Raw genomic sequence first — 24,622 nt, forward strand, 5'->3', positions numbered from 1 at the left:
GCCTGATATATCTGTACCTACAACTGCTACAGAGAATATTCATATGCAAAAATGTAATACTTTGCTCTTCACAGATGCATTGGGTGCTGGCTTTGGAAAAATTTTACACAATTACCTTAGCCATCACTTTACTAATCACAGTTACCATGACATAACTTTTAACCAAATTGTTGAGAAAATTAGCTGTACAACATTAGATAGTAATTCTATAATAGTTCTATTGTTAGGCAGTAGTTATGGTACAACAAAAGAGGACATTGTGAAAGGTATTGACACCTTACTTAGTTTGAATATGGCAAGTTATCTTCTGGCGACTTAGTTAGTTGTAAAAAACATAAGAGTGAGCAACATATTTTAAAACTTTTCAACCAAAATATTCAGAGTTGCTCTTCTAAACTCCTTGAAATAGAATTAGTTTTAGAACAAACCAAGTTTGATGTAATTTGTATTACAGAACATTGGCTGAAAGATTATCAAGTAGAATCTATTAATTTTGAGAATTATTCTGTAGCTAGTTACTTTAGCCGGAAATCCCGGTTTTCCTGGGAATCACTCTTGACAAAAAACTACAATGGGGACCCCACATAACATCTCTTGCGGGTCGTCTTAGCTCGGCCGCCTATGCTATTAGAAAGATGAGGCAGCTAGCGGACGTAGAAACAGCTAGACTGGTATATTTTAGTTACTTCCACAGCATCATGTCGTACGGCATTCTGCTGTGGGGACGAGCTGCTGACATTGAATGCATATTTATCTTACAAAAGCGAGCTGTCAGAGCTATGTACAACTTACGTGGTCGTGAATCTCTTAGGGAACTGTTTAAAAACATTAATATTATGACCGTGCCTTGCCAATTTATATATGAAAATATCATGTATGTTAGGAAAAACCTACATTTGTTTGATAAAATATGTGATAGACATAATTATAACACTCGAAATAAAAATAAAATAGCCATCCCGCAGTTTAGACTATCTAAAGTACATACATCTTTCATGGGATATTGTGTCAAATGTTATAATAAAATACCAGACAACATTCTGGAACTAAATGACATGCGGTTTAAAACTCATATAAAAGCCACACTTTGTAAAAACGCTTATTATAAATTAGAAGATTATATTCAAGATAAAAATGCTTGGAAACATGCTGGTCCTGCTCCATAGGACGCACTGACAGTATCAAATTATTGCGAATTTAAAATTACACCCGCTAGTAAGATTGTGTTATTCTTTTGATTGTTTGTTTGTAACTTTGTACAAAAATATAAACTGATTTGTAAATGTGAACACCATGTAGCATTTTAACCTTTTTTTATTATTATTTATTCTCATATTCTTTGTCTATTGTGATTCTACATGATCTTCGCATGTTATTATAGTATGTATCAATACATACAAACTGTAATACCTATTATTTTTAAAAAGAGTAACCATGGAGTTTCTTGCCCGTTCTTCTCCATAGGAAGCTACTTTTGGAATGGGCAACTAGAATCAACTAGAATCAACTTTATTTATATTTTTTGACGTTCATAAGTGCTTGTGAAAGCCTAAGTGAAATAAATGATTTGACTTTGACTTTGACTTTGACTTTGAAACAAAAGAAATTGAAGAAAATAAAGCCATATTAAAAAGTGATAATATCAGTTAACAGTTACAGTATTTTTATCATCCCATTGCTGGGCACGTGGCTACTCTCACACGGGGGAGGGTTGAGAGTTTATTAAGGTTATACCTAATAAGCTTAATAAAAAAGTGTATGCAGCATTTCTTTGTATCAATATAATTGAATTGAATCCTGATATAATTTCTTATTGAAACACATACTTACTATTAACTTACGAGAACAAAATCATTTTACAAATACTCTTTCTAACATTTGGCTACGGAAACAAATGACAATAAAAGTTTGAAAGACATCATAACTAATAAAGCATTTCTGTCTTCTCCAGGTCGTGGTTTCCGCGAAGAAACTTCGCGTCACAACACTCCGAAAACTTCAGCTGCAAACTCCAGAGCAAACTCGCCACCCAGAAGAAGAACCAACTCCTTATCCAGGATAGACAACATGGCACAAACAGCCACGTTACCTCTACCCATACACAACTTACCAAGACCACATTCTCCAAGGAACTTCCTCAAAGAGAACATTGAAGAAGTTAGAGAAATCAGTGAACTGAACAGAGAGAAACATGAAGCAGAAGCTGAAAGGAAAAGAATAGAAGAAGAAGAAGCTATTCTTAAAGAAATGGGAGTCTTAGACAAATCTAAATCTGGTTCCAAAAGTCTTGTTACATCAAGAACTAATTCTAGAAGCAACTCTCCCAGTAAAATCAATTTAAAGTCTAGAGATAGTTCGCCTTCAGCAATAATACATTTTGAAAATATTCCTGCGAACAGCAAGGAGTTTGTCAACGCTGATGATGGGATCAGGAAACCTGTAACACATAGGTCCCGGGTTCGATCTGTCTCGAAATCTCAACCTCAGTCGAACAATGGCTCTCCCAAACACTCAAAGATCCCTAAACGACAAAGTTCTGTATCCCCGACAAGAACTACTACAAAACGAGAATCGTCAATGTCGAGGAGACCTCTTGAGAATAACTTAAATAGAAATCAAAGATTTATATCAAGTAGTACGAGCAGTATACACGAAACCATAAGGATTGGGAGCCAGGTTCATGACAAAAGAGGAAGCAAAAGTACTCAACATTTAAGCATATCTCCTGCTCATATAAGAGGCAAGCCTCCGATATCTCCTGGCAGGGGAGGCCCCCCACCTTCGAATAGAACTATCAACGCTAAACGCCTATCTCCTATCGTTGGAACACCTAACAAAAGTCCAACGGATGACTTGAAACCAAGTTCAGCAAGAACGACCCCAAAACCAACCCCAGTGCCTAGGAAAACAGTAAAAACTGCAGGCAACACTCCTGCTACATCTAGATTGAATTCTAGACAGCCTAGCAGGGCCGTAAGTAGAGACCCAAGTCCTGATAAACGTAAAACTAAAACACCAGTGAGTAAACCTGTTATTAATACGCCACCTAAACCAGTGAGCAGAGCACCCAGTACCAGAACGACTCAAAAACCTACAGTCACAAGTAAACCAGAACCTAAAAAGCCCATCAGTCGAACAAACAGTGTAAAAAGCCTGACAAGGGCACCCAGTACAAAGAATTTAGCAGAAAAGCCTCCGCTAAAGAAAACCAACAGTAGAAAAGACATAAGTGATAAATCAAATTCAACGAATAAAATCAATGAAGTCGGTAGAAAAGATTCAGTTAAAGAACCTAAGAAGACACCGAAAGGAAAAGATGAAGATAAAGGTAAAGCAAAGAGCACGAGGAGCACAGACTCAATGACCGACGACAATGTTGTGAAACAAGACAACGAGACGCAATACGATAAGATAACGAACGAGAAAGGTGAACTGGTCATTATGACCAAGAAAAACATTATTTCTATGACCACGGCGGCAATTACTTCTCAACCTTTAGAGCTTGTGTCGACAGTGACGAACCAACTACCCGCTGCTTTTGAAAAAGCAAGAGAAAAAGGTATTTTTGAAAGACTTAGTTCAAAAGAATCTTTGGTAGGTAAAGAAGATGTGCCTGATAAGCCAGAAAAGCCAGCCACAAATGAAAAAGAACCAGCAAAGGAAAAACCACACAAGCGGTCAGAACACAAAGAAAAGGAGAAAGAAGTTGAAGAAAAGGAAAAAGTCGAAGAAAAAAGGCCTCCGAGACACAATAAAAACAACCATGACAAGCCTATATTTACAGAAGATCAAATGAAACTAAGACTCTTACAACCACCTTATAACAATCCACAGGTTGAACGAGCTAAACAAAAGATAGAAGCTATTCTTAAAGAGCCTGAGGTATCTACTGAAAATATTCTAACTGCATCTGCCAAATCAAGAGAACTTAAGAAGACCGCAGAAGAAGCTGTTGAAAAAACAAAAGCGGAAGCTGAAAAGGTAAAAGAAGAAGCAGCAAACAAACTAACAGAAGTTAAAGATCAAGTTGTAAAACAAAACGAAAAGATGACTGAAGAAATACGTTCAGAAGTTACGAAGATCGTCGACAGCATTATCACTCCCGTAGAACAGCCCAAAGATATAACAGAGAAGAAAGATAATATCAAAGACATTGTTAAGAAAGTTGAACAAGTTAAAAAAGATATCGAACCAATAGTGACAGTTGTTAATGAGAAAAAGAAAAATGGTGGTACAGATATAGCTGAAAAAGTGAATGAGACTTTAGTGAAGGGTGAGGGGGACATAGAGGTGCAAAGTTCGAATCTGTCGACTCCGGGTGTTGATAAAATAAAGGTGCAGAAGAAGTTGGGAGACGGCAACGGGTCTGATAGATCGGCTCAAAGTAATGGCGGGTAAGTCGCTTTTATTTATTGTTTTTGACCAGGAACACCCAAATTGATATTACATACATCTTTACGTCATTATATGCAAGCATGTAGAATGAAGCTAAAACGAAAGAAAAAATTGACTTTACCATTATCTGATCTGAATGCTATTGTAATTGTTGTTTGACACTAAAACGTAGAACATAAACCTTATTATGTCGCTTGATAGTTAACCAGCTTGAAGATTTTTTTAAAGAACAACGGTATTTAAATCCTGCATTTTGTTTTATTTGGGAATATTTATTCCTAAATTGCTTTTTATCTCTCACTATTTTTAGGATTTAATTAGGTATGATAAACAATTAAATTTCCATGTTCATCTTGCAGGTGAAAATAGGCCAAAAGTAATTCCAAAACAAGTGATAAATCAAATCTCTATTTGCATAAACGTATGCAAGTGACATTCTTTGTTTTATCCCTCTTGGGAAAAGGCGTAACTTACACACATAGATGTTAGATAGATAGTCGTAAATAAAGATATGAAAGGCAGATAATTCCCCAGAGGTTCATATTAATTTACTTTCACTCCCAATGGTACAGTCATAAAACTCATAGGAATTATGTTTTGCATATCAATCAATTTTCCTTTGAAACGGACGTTACGAGTCCAAACGACAGTTTTTCACATGACTGCATATCCGCTAGTGAAAGTTTTGAAGTCGATGCACTTAGGCATCTTATGTGTTTTATTTTTCAATATGAGATTGAAAGCTGGAAGAATAGCGGGCATTAACATTCAGCACAAGACAAATGTTTTGGAGAATCTGAAAATAATTTTAAGTTCAGTAATAGTTTTCAACTCTTGCTCTACTCTCTATTTTCAGGACAAAAATTATGCACTCATAAAACAAGATATTCAAGGTATTCAATAATAACCAAATTATAATATTAAATAACAGATAATTACTGGAGCACGTGTGTTAAACATTTCTTAATAAAAACGCTGTAAACGCTGTAAGGGATTCTTCGTTATTTATTTGTAGTTAGCTCATTATTAAATTTATTAAGATTATTGACATTAGTCAGGAATTTAAAGACACCGAAAAAAACCCTAATTTCTACTCATATCTATTTAAAATATACAAAGAATATGTGCTAAGGTCATCGTCATCATCTCCCGAGCCTTTTCCCAACTGTGTTAGGGTCGGCTTTCAGTCTAACCGGGTGCAGCTGAAATGTGTGCCACATTTAATAGCTTCATCCAGTCTAACCAAGGGGTATTGGGTTGCCCGGGTAACTGGATTGAGGAGGTCAGATAGACAGTCGCTTCTTGTAAAGCACTGGTACTCAGCTGAATCCGGTAAGACTGGAAGCTGACCCCAACATAGTAGGGAAAAAGGCTCGGAGAATGATGATTTAATAGGTTCATCCGTACATCTGCCAAAATCAAACACTCTTCAGAGCTCTTTTACTCCCCTGCTTGATATAATTCATGTACCACACTCGAAGCTTTCAATCCCACGCACATCTATGTCCAGCGCTGGTGTAGTGGGCCAGTGCGGTAACGAGTGGTATCGACCGCGTGGCGTGACCACCCGGCTGATTTACATACCCACAGGGCTAGCCACAACTAATGTTCTGTCTTTGTTTTGTTTTTGTACATGTCAAGTGGGTTTTGGGGGTGAGATTATAAGTTTTTAGTGTTTAGTTAGATTTTAATAGCGTAACTTTTTCTTGGGAATAATTGTCTGCACCATTCATTTTTAAATGACAGTTACATTATAATTCTGTGTTAAAAACAAGCTAGCGAATATTGGAATTATATTGCAAATATATATATATGTATCTCTTTTTTATTGTGGAAACAGTAAATCAGGGGACAAACAAATTTTTCAAGTATGTAAATAAGTATCTAAGCAAGTCTGAGTTTTATTAAAATACCAGAAAAAACTGCCGACCCCAACATGGTTGGGAAAAAGGCTCGGAGGAAGAAGACCAGAAAAAACTAAGATTAATGTCGAATTAAGCTATATTTAGTCTCAATTTTCCACCTTTTTGACCCAAATCTCCGTCGCACTAGCCACTCGAGTTCAACAGCCAAGGTTGCCACGGTCCCCAACAACTTTAACCCAAATAACGTTAATTTCCGATGCGTAAAAATACGTTAAATATTAAATTTTCGCAGCCCTATTCACGCCGGTGATGGGGCACAAAAATTTGGGCATATCATGCTTGAGTTATTTTCGAACTACAATTTTGATGGCAAATGATGTTAGGAAATGTCCTAGGTATCAGCTATTTCTGGTGCTAATATTCGTAGGTAATTCGTAACTGTAATTTGTATTTTTATACTCCTATGGAAGGTCTTATGTTACCTCTCGTCACCTGTCGCGATGTCGGTTAAAAAGGTCTTATAGTGGAACCTAAGTTAGTATAAGCTGAGCCGTTTAGGCATGTGACTCATCGTAATTTGCAAATAGGTTTAGCCATTAAGTATAATTTAACGTAGATAAATATACTTTTAAACACCTACACTCTGTCTGATAATAGGTATGAATTAAAGCCTTGATTGATATCAATGTGTTTATGAAGATATTTATACAATTTTACATAAGGCGTACTATAAACTCCATCCCACCTTTTGTCAAATAGATATACTGACTATTAGACTCTCTGAAAGGTTTTGGAAATAAAAACCATTGACCCTGATTTTACCTTAATATGTTTTACCTACTAACTGTTAAAAAATTCAGCATCCGTAACATTTTCATAGTTTCTCTTAAAAAATAACACAAACATACAAACAAAAAACTACGCTCCCCAATTCGTGTACCGAGTAACAACGACCCCAAACCAAGTCATTGTTTTGATAATACTCGAAGCGACCGTTTAACATTGTACAACATACAATACGGCCTTTGTTCAATAATTCCATTATACGTTCTTAGAAAACTTATTAGTGGACACAAAAGTTTGTTTTTGTAATTCGGAAATTGGTTTATTGGACCTCTTGGAAATTTCGTCGTTGACTTGAAAGTGTCGTTTGTGTTTTAAAATTAATTTAATTTGTTTAGGGAATTATTTAGAAATTATCTCTGTTATCTAGTAATGCCACGTTATCTATTATCAAGTCGCCCCTTGTAAAACACTGGTACTCAGCTGCATCTGATTAGACTAGTAGTCGACCCGAACACAGTTGTGAAAAGCAAACAGGGGCCCGATTCTCCTAATTTTACTTAAGCGACCTTCGATTGACGTTCGACTCGATTCGACTGAGATCCAATCCCGACTCGATTACTATTGAAGCGTATGTGGCATTCCGCTATTTTTCTTTGAAATAAACGTTTTTATTCTTTTCTGTCATTCAATAATGAATCATTTTGTCTGCAAATGTTTTACGATTGCAAAATGATTGCACGGCAAACTACCGTATAGACCAAAATTACCAAAATAGCATACCAATCGCACACCAATCAAATGTCAATCGAATACGATTGGTCTTTTATTAGTAGCAGAATGCCCGATATGGTTAAAACTGCTATTACGATCGTATTGCGATTCGATTACTATTCGATTTTGACATTATTAACTTAGGAGAATCGGGCCCCAGCTAATCTAGTAACGCCGCCATTAAATATTCTTATTGTTGAATTCTAGATATTTTCGAGCAGGACCAAAATCCCCTAGCTAGAGGATTTAAAAATTTCCTAAATGTCGTGTCTTTACGGTAGTTAGAAATGTAACGAGGCTGGCTTTCATTTCGGTCTTGTAAATCTCTAACTTAACCATCATGAGTACAATGGGAAAACTGACCGCAACCCAGTTTCAAAAACTAAGCTGATGATCATGTTTTCAAAACCTCGTTCTATCTAAGTGGATTCCTATTCCTATTACAAAAATGGTTTCCTATTTTATATAATGTACGCGTGAATTACCATATTATGTATGCAACTATCATTTTAGTATTGTTTCCTAGTAGTTAGACTAGCATGTATTTACATAGCTACATAACAGTTTTACGATCTATTTGAAAAAGGAAATTGGATTAGTTATGGATTTTTTGTAATTTATAATGATGTGCAAAATAATAAAGGAATCATGTAATACATTGAGATCCCCCTTTTTCGAAGTCTGTCTGAAATGAGCTTCCCTTCTTGAAGTTGGTAACAAAACGAAAATAAGATACAATAGTGTTGTTTTTTCTCAAGAAATCTGACATTAATCAGCAATAAATTTTATGAGAATACTCATATTATAAGGTTTTATGACTCATGGTCTTATGGTGAACATAACGAAAGTCCCATAGACAACGCAAGCGTGGTGGTTTACCCACGATCGCCACACGAGATTAGTAACACAACCGAATTGAAATTATGGGAAAAATCTCCCTTTTGTTGTTCACGACTTTATGTTTCATTGCCTTCTGCATCTTAGATTCTTCTACTAGCCAGTTTCAGTCAAGCATTGTCTGTACCTAAGTCGGTCCAGTGTTTTACCCTGGAAGAGTTACCGAGGTGAAGATAGTAAATACTATGAGAGATTTGATAGGTACTTAAGGGTTTGAGACTTTCTTTCAATAAAATTTCATAGCATGCCTTACTAGACTACATCATCGGTGTACGAAGTTGGTGAAGAAAATCTATGCATTGTATTTTCTAAATAATCAAACGTTTGTTGGTTTTTACGAAGATCCTGTGAGAGCTAATTCTGTTCAATCGTGTGAAACCGTCAAACAACGAACTCTCATAATGTGGGGCTTGCTTTCTGCTCTCAGGAATTCGCTAATGCTTGATTTAATATTTATTAACGAAGTCCTTTCATGAATTATCAAGAATTTGAATATAATAAGATATCGCATTTTCCAATGACTTTCAAGAGTTTTTTTTTATTCATCTCTTGAGGAATATGTGTTTATGCACAATGCAAAATGTAACTTAAGTGTAAAAGACAATTGGCTTTTATCCAACTTTAACAGCTTATCCCATCCTTTAAGCATGACAAATGAAACCAAAGTATAATTTTAGAACGAACCCTGCTAAACCTAATATATTCTAGTAAGTACCACTTACTTACGATAGAGGTCGCTGTATCCCCGCAAACAGTGCCAGTCAATGACCTACTAACAGTAGAAATACAGAAATGATTAAAAAAACATTAAAATGAATTGAGTCATAATTTTCTTTACAATAAACCTCATAAAATTGGAAAATTGTAGATAGAGATCGCTTTTCTATTAGTTAGCTTAGACCATTTAACAAAGTGGAGTCGCTCCTCTTCATCTCTTTTACTCCGTATCCCTCCTCATACTTCGAGCCGTTATGATGGATCCTTCACTGTTCGCGCTGTAAGGCTTTGGAACGCTCTGCCTCACAGTATACGTGACAGCACATCGTTAGATGTCTTCAAGAGACGAATTAAAGAACATTTCCTGTCAACATGACCTTATTTGTATGTGTGTATTTATTTATTATATTTTATGTTGTATTTATAGGTATATATTTTATGTTATGTAGTTTCATCTTTGTGTTGTTTAATGTTGTGCACTTTAAATTTTCTCTTCCCTATCGCATCTCTCTATCGCTCTAAGGTTTGCTGTTAGAGAACCCAGTTCTGGGTTAAGCTCGCCTTTGTACATGTCTTCTCTGTGTTGTGTGTGTCTTTTAAATGTTTTTGTGTACAATAAAGAATAATAATAATAATAAGCCCCGCAGGGCATCTGAGGCGGATGACGGGGAGTAGCGACCCCGCGGGGCTATATATCCGAGTGCTCCAGGGAGAGTATACTGTCCCCCATCTCCGGCCTGCCGGAGTGAAGCATGACAGGGGATAGGTCTCCCGCCTCTTGACTTGCCTTCATCGGCCGGTCAGAGTGGAGTCGCTAGAGTAGGGTTAGCAGCCCGCTCGGAGGGTAGGTGCCTCGTGGTAAGTGGCGAGTGGGCCGGTGATGCTGGACCCACAGGGAGCGCGTGATCTGCGTTTAAAGTCCGCCGAGGTATCCTCACCCTTCAGCTGCTCATGTACCTGTTGCCCTCTTGTTGCTATTCAGTGACTGATTCCCGGGGGCCCAGTAAGTGAGTTGGCGAGTCTCCACCTGCCATTTTTACGTGTGCAAACATTGTTATCGGCAGGTGCCATAGTTCCCATAGTTATCCCCATTCCCAGTCCATTAGCATCCCATCACAATAGCTCAAGTAGTTTTCATCCACAATTAGCAATAGTTTAACACAGAACCGGGGATTGTCCTTGGGTACGTTTCTATAGTGTATACAGGTATAATTGTCGGTTTTGTGTCACCATTTCATTAAAGTTGTCTCAAAAGGGCTTCAGCGTGTTGGCTTCGGCCCCACGTTTGCCTCCCAAAAATCCGGGACTCTATAGTCCCGAGGTCTGGAAGAGACATACATATATAATAATAATAATAAAGTGGAATTGAGAAAACTTTCACGGTCATGGAACGAAACGGCGAGTGCACTCTTTCATATAAAAAAAAATAATTTTCAAAATCTGTCCAGGCATCTTCGAGAAATCGAGGAACCTACTAAAAAATACAGACAAACTGAGAAGTCCCCTATTTTTTTGGAGTTGATTTAAAAGAAGTCGAGACTACGCATTAAATAGATTGAATGGGGATTTAAGTTTTTTTTGAAAATGGGTGAACTCTTATTTAATTTAATGAGCGAAGGCGTATAAAGCCGGTAACGTTCCTCTTACCCAGAACATCCATGTTTCGGCGACGCTAATTTCTTAGAAGGTCTCATAATTTTGTTCTCCATGTATCCTAAAGATGGCATGTCCAGTGAAATAGATGATCTAAGATCAGTGCAGTGTGACTTTGATTGCCGCCATTTTGTTTGTTGCATGCAATGACGTTAATGCAGTCAATTGGATAAATGTTTGGTAATGTTACACAGTTTGAGATTAGGACTCGTAGTGACAACATTGTTGAGAGAAACGGGTTCATAACCTAGACGAGGTAAAATTATGAGTGCTTGTGTGATAGATCGTTTGTAAAAAAATTGAGTTTTGAATTTATGGTGTAGATTTTGTAGACTGCTTGCTTTTCCACATCCGGGAGAGTTTAAAAAACATGTTACAGTTAAAATTCTCTTATACTTAAGCTTAAAATTAGACTTAGAATTGTTAAATCAGGTCTAGGCCCAAAGAAAACATAACTTTTTAAACCCCCCAATAAATCAAAAGGTAAATAAAACCGTCTAGTACAGAACCTATTTAAACAAAGGTCCACTACATTCTTTCTGGCCAAGGCTCATTACGTTGGTACACGCCACGACACGACACGTAATTCTTGGCATTCGATACAGCCCTTAAGAAACGGTTCAACCCCCTTCTAGTTCGCCCTCGAACGTTGAGCGTCGCACCCGCCCTCAAAAACCAAACATTGGCGGGAAAAACATAGACTAAAATGAGGCATTAAACCTTATTATAAAACTTCTTTCGAAACTATTAAATTGTCTATGGTTTATGTCCGGTTTTTGGCGCGAAATGTGTTTTTGATGTAACAAGATTATGGCCGCGGTTACGTTCGGTTTTTGAAAATAGTGCTTCCATGTTTGTTTTTCGGATTTTGTTGTGTTTTGGCCTGAATTGATAATGATACATAATAGGACTGTGTATATTTTGCCAAATGAATTGCTACCGAAGCGGTATGGTGATGAGAATAGGTAAATATTGGTACTATTTTGCTTTAAATAATGTTTTTGTAAAGTTTCGTTAATATGACGGAACTACTACTGTGGTGCTTTTCTTAGTAAAAGTGGTTTCAGTGTTTGATAGCCCATTTATCATGGAAGGCTAGTGGCTTCCCTTTTTTTTGTGGTGCGTAAAATAAGTCGTTTCTATGAGACGCGGGTGAAACCGGTGGGGGAACCTAGACATGGAATAATGAAGATATTAGATCTGATTATTCGTATAATTTTTACCAAAATATTCGTATTTACAACCTTAATGTATCAAACAGCCACATGGCAGTATTTACCAGTCGTTGGCGACCGGAAATAGGCACTCGAAACTGGGCCTCCGCTTCCGGTGGACAAAACCTTAATAACAGTTGTAAAAATTATAATTTTTATCTTATGGGGGCAGAATTAGTTTATTGGGGTAGGAATAACAGTAACTTAGTAATATTTAAATTTAGCGGACACTAGAGATCTAGCTACTCGGTTCTATTTTCCGGCAAAGCGTGAATGGATTTTATAAGAAAAATCTACAGGGTTTTTTTTTCAGTAGTTATCGTTGCAGTCACAAAGGCGATTGGTTCCTAAAATGTTGTTCTTATGAGCATTGTTTTAGTGAATACATTTAACAGATTATTTTCCTAAATTCTAGGCTACCCCTAATACCAGCTCTTCCCATGCTACAAAGGTAAAACAAAAACACAATAAGCATAACTTGATGCTTAAAGCATGACTAAACTACCCACAAACAGTATTGTGTTCGCACTGTATTCGCTTTGTCTGATAAAGCGATATATAAGAGCCAAATAGCCACCATAGCCTTATTGGCTATGCTTTCGTGGCTAAGGGTATGCACTTTGTATTTAGTAGTCACGGGTCTTTGGTGAAAAGTAGTAGATTGGTCAAGTAGTAGGTACAGTATTTTGAAGTAGGTAGTTTCTCGAGATATCACTTGTATTTTAGTTTTGAATTCGTTCTTTGTAATAGAAATCACGAATTCGTCGTATGAAAAAATACACTTTCAGACTGCCATCATTCCCATACCTGTTTCATTTAAAAACCAAAAGCTTGATTACCTCAAGTCTGTTTATGTAAGCAATAAAATACTTAGACATTTCCTAAGAAATGCTTCGTTTAAAAGGAGATTCCGGAAATATCGTAATGAATACATTTATGCACAACTCATTAAACAAGAAAGTACTAAACTATATACCGCAAGCTTGCATTAATAATAACTGCAGGAACAATGTTAATAGAATACCACTTTGTAAAACTTTTTGAAAAGCTAATTTGTCTTTAGCAAAACTATCTAATGTCAAGGTCTACAAAACTATGCCAAAGTATGTAATAAACTTGACACTGCATTTGCATTGCAAAAGGAACATAATTGCTAAAGAATTCATATTGAAATCTTAAAAAAACGAAATAGTAAACAATCATCTAATAGGATTCGAGCAAAATAGAGATCCAAGGAATTCCTTAAAACAAATCAATTCATACATATTAAAATAGAAACCAACATAAACAAAAACAACATGATGGTGAGAACACTAAAACATCTACTAATAACACACCTTCAATTATCAGGTTCCCTCAAAGCACGAGCACAACCCCTAAACCACCAGCGAGGACCAAGAAAGAAGCCAAAGAGACCCCACCAGAAGGAACAGCCACAGAAGCTTCTGACCCCACACACCCTTCAGAAGACAAACCGAAAGACCCCAACTTCTGCCAACGATTAATGAAAAAATGCAAATCTAGGTGCTGCGCTTGTTGCACTAAAGGAGAAGATTCAGATGATGAGGACAAAGATAAAGATAAGGATAAAGAAAGAAAGAAAGATGAAATGCAGGAAGGAAAAAAAGGGATGATGAGTAAGCTGAATTGCTGTATGAAAGGCGTTGATGAGGAAAAGTCTGAGCAAGAGATACGGGATATGGAAAGGGCTGCGGGCAAAGTAAGTACGCTCATATAATTTTTACAAGCTTTTATTTAACTTGCAATGCTAATGCGAAAAATTGTAAAATTCCACCCGCATGGTGGAATTTTACAACTCAATTTTAAGGCACTGGTTTCGAATCAAATTAATACGTTGAATGCCAACTGATCGACAAACAAGAGATTTTCTAATATGTGTCTGAAACAGATTGTGTTCAACGCCTTAAATATGCGTGCTTTGCAAGCTTAAATTTTAAGAATCTTAGAACATCAATCAAGTTTGTCAAACAATCTACATATGTATTAGTCTTATGTAGTCTGTAGAAATGGAGTGTGTAACCCTAAGTTTCTCATTTTCGACTTGTTCGGCGACATATTAATACTGAAAAGGATTAAACTGATCTGACTTAGTTGATGTCCTTTCATTCTATTTTAGTAGAATCTGATAACTTTGTTTTATAATACAATTATTTATTTTACTCAGGCCTCAATAGAATACGAAAACGAAACAAAACCGAAACGCACACTACGCGACATATTCTGTGGGTGTTGCGGGCGACGGCGACGCGTAGCTGACACAGGGTCGATGCCACGCAATGTTGCCGAGTCTATGTCTCCCGCGCCCGAGGAGGTCGGCTGCTGTGGAAGGAAGAAGAGGCATATTGAGAGGAGGGATAGCATATTGAGTGATCGGCCTCCTACTAGGTGAGTCTGAGTAGGATATAAGACAAAATTGTGACAAACATGGCGTACTATACGACACTCATTGAAAAAGTGATGATGAAAATAAATAATGGAATAGCTCCTGTACAGGTTTAGTTTACCTGACAGACAATTCAAACATTGTTACTGATAATGTTCATGATTAGGACTATAGTTAAAGACGCTACTTTTGGCGTCCGTGCCATCACCAAACGTCAAAAGCGATTGGTTAAAAAGAATAATGTTAAAAAAGGAAAAGCCCAGGGGTGCCGGTCTGAGCAGAGGCTGATTTTTCAATTGCCAGATTCCTTTTATCTGAAGAATAGGTTTGACGTTTCGAAAACTTTTGTATAGAAAATATGTTAAACCACCATATTTATTCCTAGGGTAGAACTTAACTGATGATTGAAAAATTGTATAATTAAGTTCTTTGAGTAACATCACTAACACAAACTGTCTCACAACAGTTGCTGCAACAACCGTCTGTGCACGTGGTTGACGGGCATGTGCCGGCGCAGCTCCGAGCAGTCTTCCAGCAGAAGAACCAGCATGTTCTCCAAGAACAAGAGCATGTCGCCCACGCTGCCTCCTGAGGTAATTACTTAGTATTTAGTTCATCTTCATCGTCATCCGATCTTTCGTTAGGAATTATTATGGCTTTAACGTCTGCTAAATTAAGGGAATATATAGAGTAAATTGATGAAGGACTGTCCTGTGAGTCTGATTCAATCCAAAAGAATTTTCTCACAGCTGCATTTACTAAACCCTGATTTCTAGGCCCAGGAACCTAAAAATTGATATTTTTTTGCTTATTAGTGTTTTTAGAAGTCGGTTTAATATATATTTTTTAAAGGTTTGTATAACTATTTTCACTACTTCTTATTTCGGATAGATTCTTAACCTAAAATAATGATATAGTTCCTTGCATGTGGCAGAAATTAGCTGGTGACATGTGGCAGAAATTAAATCAACAGTAATGGTGGTATCTTCGTAAACAGTCACTTATTCCGGATTTTCAAGCCAATCTCTTTGTTTACTTTCGCTAAATCTACAGTATCAAACCAGGTAATTCCACAGTTCAATAGACTTCAGTAAATCTATACAAAATGACCCAAAACCAACAAGTCGCCGAATATTTCCAATTGGCCGTTTGTAATGGCGGTCACGCAACGCCACGCGTCGGGGAACATGACTCAAGGTCTGACCAGTGGCCAGTTATTAAAACTTTGTTTGTTCCTATAATTGTAGTTTCTTGGAAATTGCCAAGTAATTTGAATAAAGGGACGTCACTTTTTGATTTCTCAGAGCTAGGACTACTCATGGTCAGTTGATTCACTCTCAAAGGCAACAAACTTAAGGTTTATGACTTGTGATATTTAGTTTGTGTGACTCACATTGCCTAACGCAATAAAAAGATTTAAAGATTAATCTAAAATAATAGCTCGTAACTTATACTTACATTGTAGACGTAGAATAATACGTGAATCATCATCATAATACCATTATACAAGAATGATTGAAAGACTTACACTAGCAAGAACGAAGGTCCCTGCTTGGGTGCCAACATTATTCTTGGCGCCCAACGTGGGATCATGTAAGTTAATAAATTACATGTTTATTATTACTCAAGGAACTTAATGTCAGTCGTTTATAATAATAAAGTAAGTACATTTATTGCGTGCTAAGCAGTACAACAATATGTTTAAAAAAATATATTTAATTTCGTCGCGTGTAGACTTTTCTTAGCAATGATTTTAATCTATAGCCATATGTAATTAAAAGTAAGTTAGTAAGTAGGTACTATTTATATGAAATGGGTTAGTGTAAACAAGGTCGGTTGTCTAACAATAGGGACGAAATAATCGATGGCATTACTAAATGTATGATTAGCGCATTTTAATCGCAGTGTCTATTCGACTGTTAACTTGAACGCATTCAAATTACGTATTACAACTATATATTTAACTGTGAAATAATTAGAAGAAAAACTATTAAAACTAAAATTCAACTTATAATAACTACAAGTTCTCAACACAAGTTTGAAGTGTTAGTGATCATGAGTGCAAAAAATATCATCAATGTATAACTTAAAAAACCGTTACACCCGCAAAGCCAACGCGAAAATAAGCAGTTTAAGACAAATGCCGAATATTTACCTAACGCCCCATTTACAACATTACCTATACAGTTTACCCCAAGAAATATATTCGAAGAACCCTAACTATCCTATCACGATGGATCGTAAGACCACTCTAGCTGTGACCCCGGTCCCTTCTCCCCGACCTTCTATCCAGGTATCCCCTAGGGCTACCCCTAACCCTTCACCTATGCCATCGAGGAAAGCTTCCAGGATACTGATCACGAAGGATTTCATGAAGAAGGATGTGGATATTGAGGAAGAGGCTGAGGTACCTACTTTCTTGGATAGTTATTTTAATGAAATTATGTATGTTTTCAAACGTTGTTTGAGTATTGAACATTTTGACTGTAAAGTTTGTAGTTTTGAACTTACTTCTAGACAGTAAATAATTATGTCGATATTGATAATGATTGTTTAATATCTACTCTTTCCAGGCGTTATTTCTAACGACTACCTAGTTAACTAAACTCCATACAGCTCCGTAGACAAAATTTTATTGAGTCGAAAAGTATGATTTATTTAACTGATCTATATTGCCCCTCAGTTTTTGTGCAGTTGACCGCTGACAGTTTTCAAGATAGATGACATTTTTGTACTGACTGACAGCAACTGTCAACTTTGCCAAAAACGATCATACCCATAGTATGTATGAAATGACAACAAAAATTCACGATCGTTCTTCCGTTTACTAGCCTTATTGTCAACTTATAAGCTAAGTGACCGTAGAAACCTAGAAAAAGTAAAAGCTACCGACACAATGATGCGGTGACATGTCCCGTTGTTCACAATGGGCGGCTAAAACCACAAAGCATAGCTAGTTTAATAGTTAAGCTGTGACATTGAAACGATACGGTCAGCGAGCTAGTCAGACTCGTCGTCACTCTTGTCACGAACATGACAAGTTGACACATGCTGTAAACCGCACACTGCAAACTTTTATAACTTTATTGCATCCTATAATGTATACAAATTAAGCTGGTCTGTAAAATTAAAGAGAAACAATTATGGGACCCTGTCGGGAACAGCAAGTTAGTTTTTAGAGGAGAGGATGATTTAAGTCGGCTGATAGTTTGTTTGGGTTCATAAATTAGTATGGAGATAAATGGTAGTACGCACATTACATTAGAGATCAGGTATTCAGCCGGTATCAGACCGACTGAAAACTTAAATAAGAATTAACTTAAAAAAAATAAACTATCGGGTCAACTGTCGGCCGACTGTTTAGTCTGTCTGTAGTGTGCGAGTACTCTAACTGTGGACAAACGAGGTCGTTTCTTGATGTTTTAACTGTTCAACTAAGTAAAATGATATTATACTAAAAACCGTTATTCAACTGTCCAGCGTTTGCCGAAATATGTGAAGGTTAACTTCCTACCTATTCAATGGTTTTGTTGTGGTTCATTGCTGAAAATATGTGAATTTGACAACGTTTTCTTCCATTCCGAAAAAAAATCTTTTGTCACGTTATATGCGCAATATCAAATATTTCACAAAATGGCAAAAGAACGAAGATTTTGAAAATACATAGGTAAAACGCCAATTGAATAAGAAAAAAATTGTTTAATCTAGTCTCTTTTCAGCAAAGCCCCGATTTTTGACACTAATTTATGCTACTTACCACCGGAAAGTATATGGCGATCCACTTTCGTAAAGCAATGTTTGATATTCTTTTACTTTTATTTAAGCAATAATAGGTACATATTAAAGTTTTCTTCCTTTATCTTCAGGACACACGCAAGAAGCTGGACACATCTCTAGTGGAGCACACGAGTGTGATGCGCGGCGCTATACCCGTCCTGCCCATAGTGCTCGCATACTTCTGTCTGCTTTGTAACATTGTTGTACCTGGACTTGGTGAGTTATTGTTCCTTTTGGAGTGTTAGGTATTCAGATAGTTTGAAGAGTTTATCTGCTTTAAAAAGGTTTATAGAAACCTACTATAGTCTGTTTTTTAATCTCGTAGACTAAACTGACATTACGAGTGTTGTCATTTTATTGCAAATTCTTAAATAGCGATGTGGCACGACCGAAATTTAGCGTTAATAAAATCAAGTATCGTTTTTTTAGAATAAGTCATCCTGAAATAATGGGCTTATTCTTGATGATTACGCATGGCTTTGTGTGGTCAGATACCCCTGGCAGTTTGTAGCACGTCGTACAGCCGTGTGTACGTTAATTTGAAATATAAAACTTTGAATGAATATGAAATTCGTCTATTATAGATAAAAAGTTACGATTCAACAAACCGGTATCGTAAGTACAACACTGCACAAAAGAGCTGGCAACATTATTTGTAAGTTTGACATTTTGCAAGTGTCAATTTAGTCTACGAGATTAAAAAACAGACTATACGTATACTAACAGGACAGAGAGATTTTTAGTTTGAAATAAGAACATCTTTGTACCCTATGACCACAGATTAAAGAACTTTAAAAAATACGAGATTAGGTGGGTCCCACATTGGGCGCCAAAATATGTTACCGGATGTGATCAGATAATCTATTTGTCTATCTTTATGTGGGCCATGGTCAAGTTAATCTTTTATATAAAAACTATCTTGAATGTTAGGAACAACCTCACACTGTTTTATTTCGAGCTTTTAATTCAATATAATTTATCATTATTCAAAAAGCGTATGTTACAAAATCTTATTTTCATATTTGTATTTACAGGAAGCATACTCAGTGGTATGTTCTGTTTATGCTTCGGTATTCCTCGTTTCGGAGTACACGACGGAGCTAAACATAGGATAGGTGAGTTCGAAAACATCCTTTATTAATCAAAGCCATACAAAAGATTTAAAATCGCCAAAAGAAGATAATAAGTTTATTGAAGTCTATATTTACCAATTACTGATGGATACATAAAGTCTGACTTAATATACTGCGAACCCAATGTCTTATTCCAGTTTCATGTCATCTTTACACACCATGCGATGTGTCAACGATGACTGACTAAAAGCCGTTACTTTGAGGATTCCACTGTAACTGGCAAAATGCCTTGTTAATCATCTCTTTTAAGAAAGCAACATAGTAATACCATAGTAATACCATAGTATTAACTATGTCTAAATGCTTTATTACTTACCATCTCTCTTTAGAAGCTAATATTATAGTATTAACTAACTGTAACTTCAATTTTGAGGTGCCATGCCTGGCGGAGGCTATTAATGCTTGGAAAGTCACATGCCCGAATACCGATCTACCCGCCAACCCATCCTCCCAGAGACAGTGGGATGAGCCGCTCTGCAGAGTAATACGGAAAAATCTCATTGATACGTCAATTACTTCTGCGGAGCGAGCACGCCCACTGGCTGTGGGTGAGTGGGAGTCAGGTCTTTGGCTTCACGCATTTCCGTCGGCAAACATAGGCATCATGTTTGACGACACCACTTTCAGACTCGCTGTCTGACTGCGTCTGGGTGCTTCGTACTGCACTCCTCACCGCTGCCACTGCGGGGAAGCTGTCAACAGCCTCGGTCACCACGGCCTGTCGTGCAGTCGGAGTGCGGGCCGCATACCACGACATGCGAATATCAACGACGTGATCCGTCGGGCTCTTGTTGCCGTCGGCGTGCCAGCCGTACTTGAACCAAATGGTTTGGCACGCGACGATGGCAAGAGACCAGACGGCATGTCGCTATTTCCGTGGAAGATGGGTAGGACTTTAGTGTGGGACGCGACCTGCGTCGACACTCTTGCGCCATCCCATCTTCCTAGAACTGCGTGTTGTGTTGGCTCCGCCGCTTCACAAGCAGAGGACCTCAAACGGCGCAAATATAGTAGCCTTATCGGGAATTACATGTTTGAGCCGTTTGGGGTTGAAACTCTCGGGCCGTGGGGTCCGAGTGCTCACGCGCTTGCGAAGGAAATTTCTAAGCGCCTTGTTGACACTTCTCGTGACCCAAGGGCTGGCTTTTATTTCGCACAGAGGTTGAGCATTGCCATCCAACGTGGCAATGCTGCCAGCCTTCTGGGTACATTACCCAGTGACAGCGATGAGGAGCAATTTTTTGATGCAATGTATTAGTTTTAAGTTGTATATATAAGTTTATTTTTAATTTTTAAAACTAACTGTACCATTCAGGCTCGTTCGTGATCAACCTCCTGGTGGGTTGCGGGCAGTTGTTCACGGTGCTGTTCTGCCTCGTCGGCTGGGGCTGGTCCATTTGGTGGGGAGTCATCATGGTCAAGACTTCACGTGAGTATACCACTCTAGTGTTTATTTGTCTTTAAAAAACGTTTTGAAAAAATGTGAAGAAAGTGGCGCCCAGATGGGACTAACTAGTGATCATTTTACATTTAATAAATTATGTTTTTGGCAACAAGACACTGTTTTACCTAATTAATAGTACACTGTTTACATTATAATTTTCAATAATATTTTCTAAAAGATTTTATATCCATTTTTCTGTTATTGGCGCCCAAATGGGACCACAGCTTAAATAATTGTGTTAAGGTTAACTTTTACTTGCGGGGGTTAACGTAACGTTTTACTTACCTATCGATACTTTATTTTAAAGTTTTCAGTTTTATTATAAACACTCCTAGAGCAAATATATATTTTGAAATAAATTATATTGCATAATAAATGAATCAAATATTTTGTATAATTTCAGGTAAATACCGCAAGCTAAAAAGAGAGGCGGCAGCAGCCGAAGCAGAGGCCGCGCCACCCGTCACCTCCAACAACCACACGCGAGCGTAACGTACCATGACATGACGCTTTCTTGCTAAACAAACATTGATTATATCCTTTCTACAAAGTGTTATAATTTTCGAAAACTAAAATGTTAAAAGTTTTGAAAAAGAAAAGTTGTAGAAAGTATAAAACCAATAAGTTAACCTCTTAACTTTTTTACAGTTAACTCTGTAAATATATCGATAAAATCACAATAAAGTATTCCTAATTGTAAAGTGAAGTTAAATTGTTCACAATTATTGAAACATTTATGCATTAAGAAGGTCAGTACTGCCAACGAGACGCATTCGATTTTCATTCTAAACTTTGTAAATAAATAGGGTAGTTTTGTCATTTTGGAAATATTAAAATAAGTAAAAATTGTTTTAAAAGGAAATACGTAGTTTAAATGCGAAAAAAATGTTCCAAAATGTTATGTAAAATTAAAATTAAATATATATGGTGAAACATTTTAAAATTATCTGCTGGTCAGAATTTTAACCGTTCAAAATTAACGGTTTTTGTCCGAAACAAACTTAACTTCCATACGAAGTTTTCCGACCGTATGGTCATTTTTAACTTTTACTCTTAGAATTAATGTTAATGTATAATATGGGCCCCAAGTGCTTCTATAAATAGTATTATTAATATTAAACACTTAATTGAGCACTGATATGATATAGAGCAAATCGAGCTATTGAAGAAAATTTAAAATATTTTTTTATGTCTTTCTGCATTGAAAAGGCACAATTTTCCATGCTACCAACTATTTCTTTTATAGAACCAAAGAATTTTCGACAGTATTTAAAACATTTTTAAAACCTACTTTAACTGGTTATTTGAATTTGAAAGTACATAGTTTTCTCTTTTTTTTTCTAATAATAAATATATATACAACATACAACTAACTTATTACCTAATATAGTTTTCTCTATATCATATAGTTTCAGCTTATAAAGTTTAAGACCTAAGGAACTTTTGTATATGACCAAACTGATATTTCTAACGTAGCAATCACAATTAACGATATTTTAGCAAAATAACCGCTAATATGCGACGAACTGTAGTTTTTTGACAATTTTCCAAATAATGCTATGTATCAATAACTGTATTTTGGGTTTAGTTTAAACTTGTCAATCAAAATTGGATTTGTTGGATATTGACAGAACACTAGGGAATAAAACTACATTTTTTATTGATACTATCATCGGAAAACTTATCCATATATTAATATTATTAAAAAAAAATTAAGAGTTGGTTTGAACATCCTAATCTCAGGAACATAAATTTCATTTATTAAGAAACATACAATATTGAAATTATATTTTAGATTTTTATATATTTTTGTTGTTTTTTTAGCTATCTGTAAATGGATCTTCCAAGTTCCCTGTAATATCCAACAAATCAATTTTGGTTGCAGAAACAACGAAATGTATTTCAGTTAATCTTCCAATATTGTTAATCGGTATGGCCATTAGTGTTGTGATTTTCGGTAAAGCGATTATGAAGTTCGACTTTTTGTATGCATTGTAGAAATTATAATTAAATATGACAAAGATAATATGACAAATAAAATCCTCTACATTTATGTAGTAAATAATCTTAAAATAATGTTGTTTAGACAACAACATAAAAATACACCTCGATGTAAAAAATCGGTTACGTCATTGTTCGCATTTTCAAACCTAGTTAAATTGCATAGAAAGTTGCCGTTTTTGACTGTTCAATAAAAATTTTGAATTTGACTATTATAATTGTTAACACCGTAAATTAGAGCGAGTCAGAAAAAGAAACATTGTGTCGTACACCAGTGAAATCTCCCCTAAATATGTTTACAGTGCATACAAAAAGATACAGTAGGTATTGTACCTAATATTATAGAAAAGATACCGAAGTGATTATTATTAAAGTAAGTAAGATATATTTATGGAGAAGTTCTTCCAGTACAATTTGTTTGTTATTAACAAGATTATTAATTGTTATAAGTTGATTATACAATGTTTATTAATTATAGTTGCTTGTACAACGAATAATCAATAAAGACGATTTTAATTTGAATTATTTAAGTTTTATTTTTAGGATTTACAAAATCTTCGAAATATAACAAAATCCTTTGACCTAATATTTCTTTGAAAGCTCACCCTTAATCAATGTAGACCTATTTTTTTTACTTATTTACTTGACTTATCCCAAGGTCTCCTCCTAAAATTGAGCTCTATGCGAAGTATTGTGTATCAAAAAAATGAAATTTTAACGAAACTTGGTACAATTATTCTTTATGCTCCTGGGCAGGTTATAGGATATCGAAAAAAAATTTCATCACGCTAAGATCAATAGGAGCGGAGCAGAGTAGTGAAGGGAAACGTTCCTATTTAAAACACTAAGATACTTTGCTGATCGCAAAACTATTAAAATGATCTACTATGCATTATGCCAATCTTTAATAGAGTATCCTCGTGGGGTGGTGATGCTAAAACACATATAGGTAATTGAAGTTGAGAGGGCACAGCGAGCAATACGTAAGGTGGGCGCAGGACTTCCTTACTTATATCCGACTTCAGATCTAGGAATAGGGAATGGGACATCCTTACGGTTAGGCAGGAATTCACCCTGCGTCTTGTCACCAAAAAAGCACAGTCAATGCTTGTCCCGATCACTTAGTCAAAACTGCTTTTTGTTAAAAGTTTTACTGCTTTCTTGGAAATTATCTGTACAATAAACTTAACAAAACTAAAAAAATACTCTCAAACTAAGTCTAACTGTACTCAAATATTTTAAAAAATACTTAAAAAATCTTAACTTCGTCGAAACTGAAAATCTCTTACCGATTCCTTCATAAAAATAATTTTCATCTTTAGTTCCGATGATACTACTGTATGATTGCACTCACATACACCATCTCACTCACACATTACCTCACCCATTCAATTACAGTTACACCTTTTCCAAAATTACACATATATATCTACCTATACAACACGTGACTCACATATATACATAATAATTTTCTCCCCAACTATTCGTATGGTAAAAATAATCATGTATATACCTGCTTAAGTTCAACCGAGGGTGGGGGTTATTATTTTGTAATTAAAGCTATC

At 36.2% G+C, this 24,622-nt stretch overlaps 1 protein-coding gene across 1 annotated transcript in view; it reads left to right on the forward strand.

Moving 5' to 3' along the window:
* LOC124642978 (protein stum-like) overlaps window positions 1–22,376 on the forward strand; it is a 75,592-nt gene extending 53,216 nt beyond the window's left edge. The window contains exons 4-11 of the mRNA XM_047181805.1: window positions 1,952–4,394; window positions 13,649–14,018; window positions 14,484–14,704; window positions 15,169–15,295; window positions 18,569–18,695; window positions 19,514–19,594; window positions 20,928–21,041; window positions 21,460–22,376. Coding sequence (XP_047037761.1) covers window positions 1,952–4,394; window positions 13,649–14,018; window positions 14,484–14,704; window positions 15,169–15,295; window positions 18,569–18,695; window positions 19,514–19,594; window positions 20,928–21,041; window positions 21,460–21,548 — 3,572 coding nt within the window. The 3' untranslated portion in view covers window positions 21,549–22,376. The remainder of the gene's footprint in view (window positions 1–1,951; window positions 4,395–13,648; window positions 14,019–14,483; window positions 14,705–15,168; window positions 15,296–18,568; window positions 18,696–19,513; window positions 19,595–20,927; window positions 21,042–21,459) is intronic.
* The last annotated feature ends 2,246 nt before the right edge of the window (window positions 22,377–24,622 follow it).

This window comes from Helicoverpa zea, chromosome 26 (assembly GCF_022581195.2).
Source record: "Helicoverpa zea isolate HzStark_Cry1AcR chromosome 26, ilHelZeax1.1, whole genome shotgun sequence".
In the NCBI taxonomy this organism is placed as follows: Eukaryota; Metazoa; Arthropoda; class Insecta; order Lepidoptera; family Noctuidae; genus Helicoverpa; species Helicoverpa zea.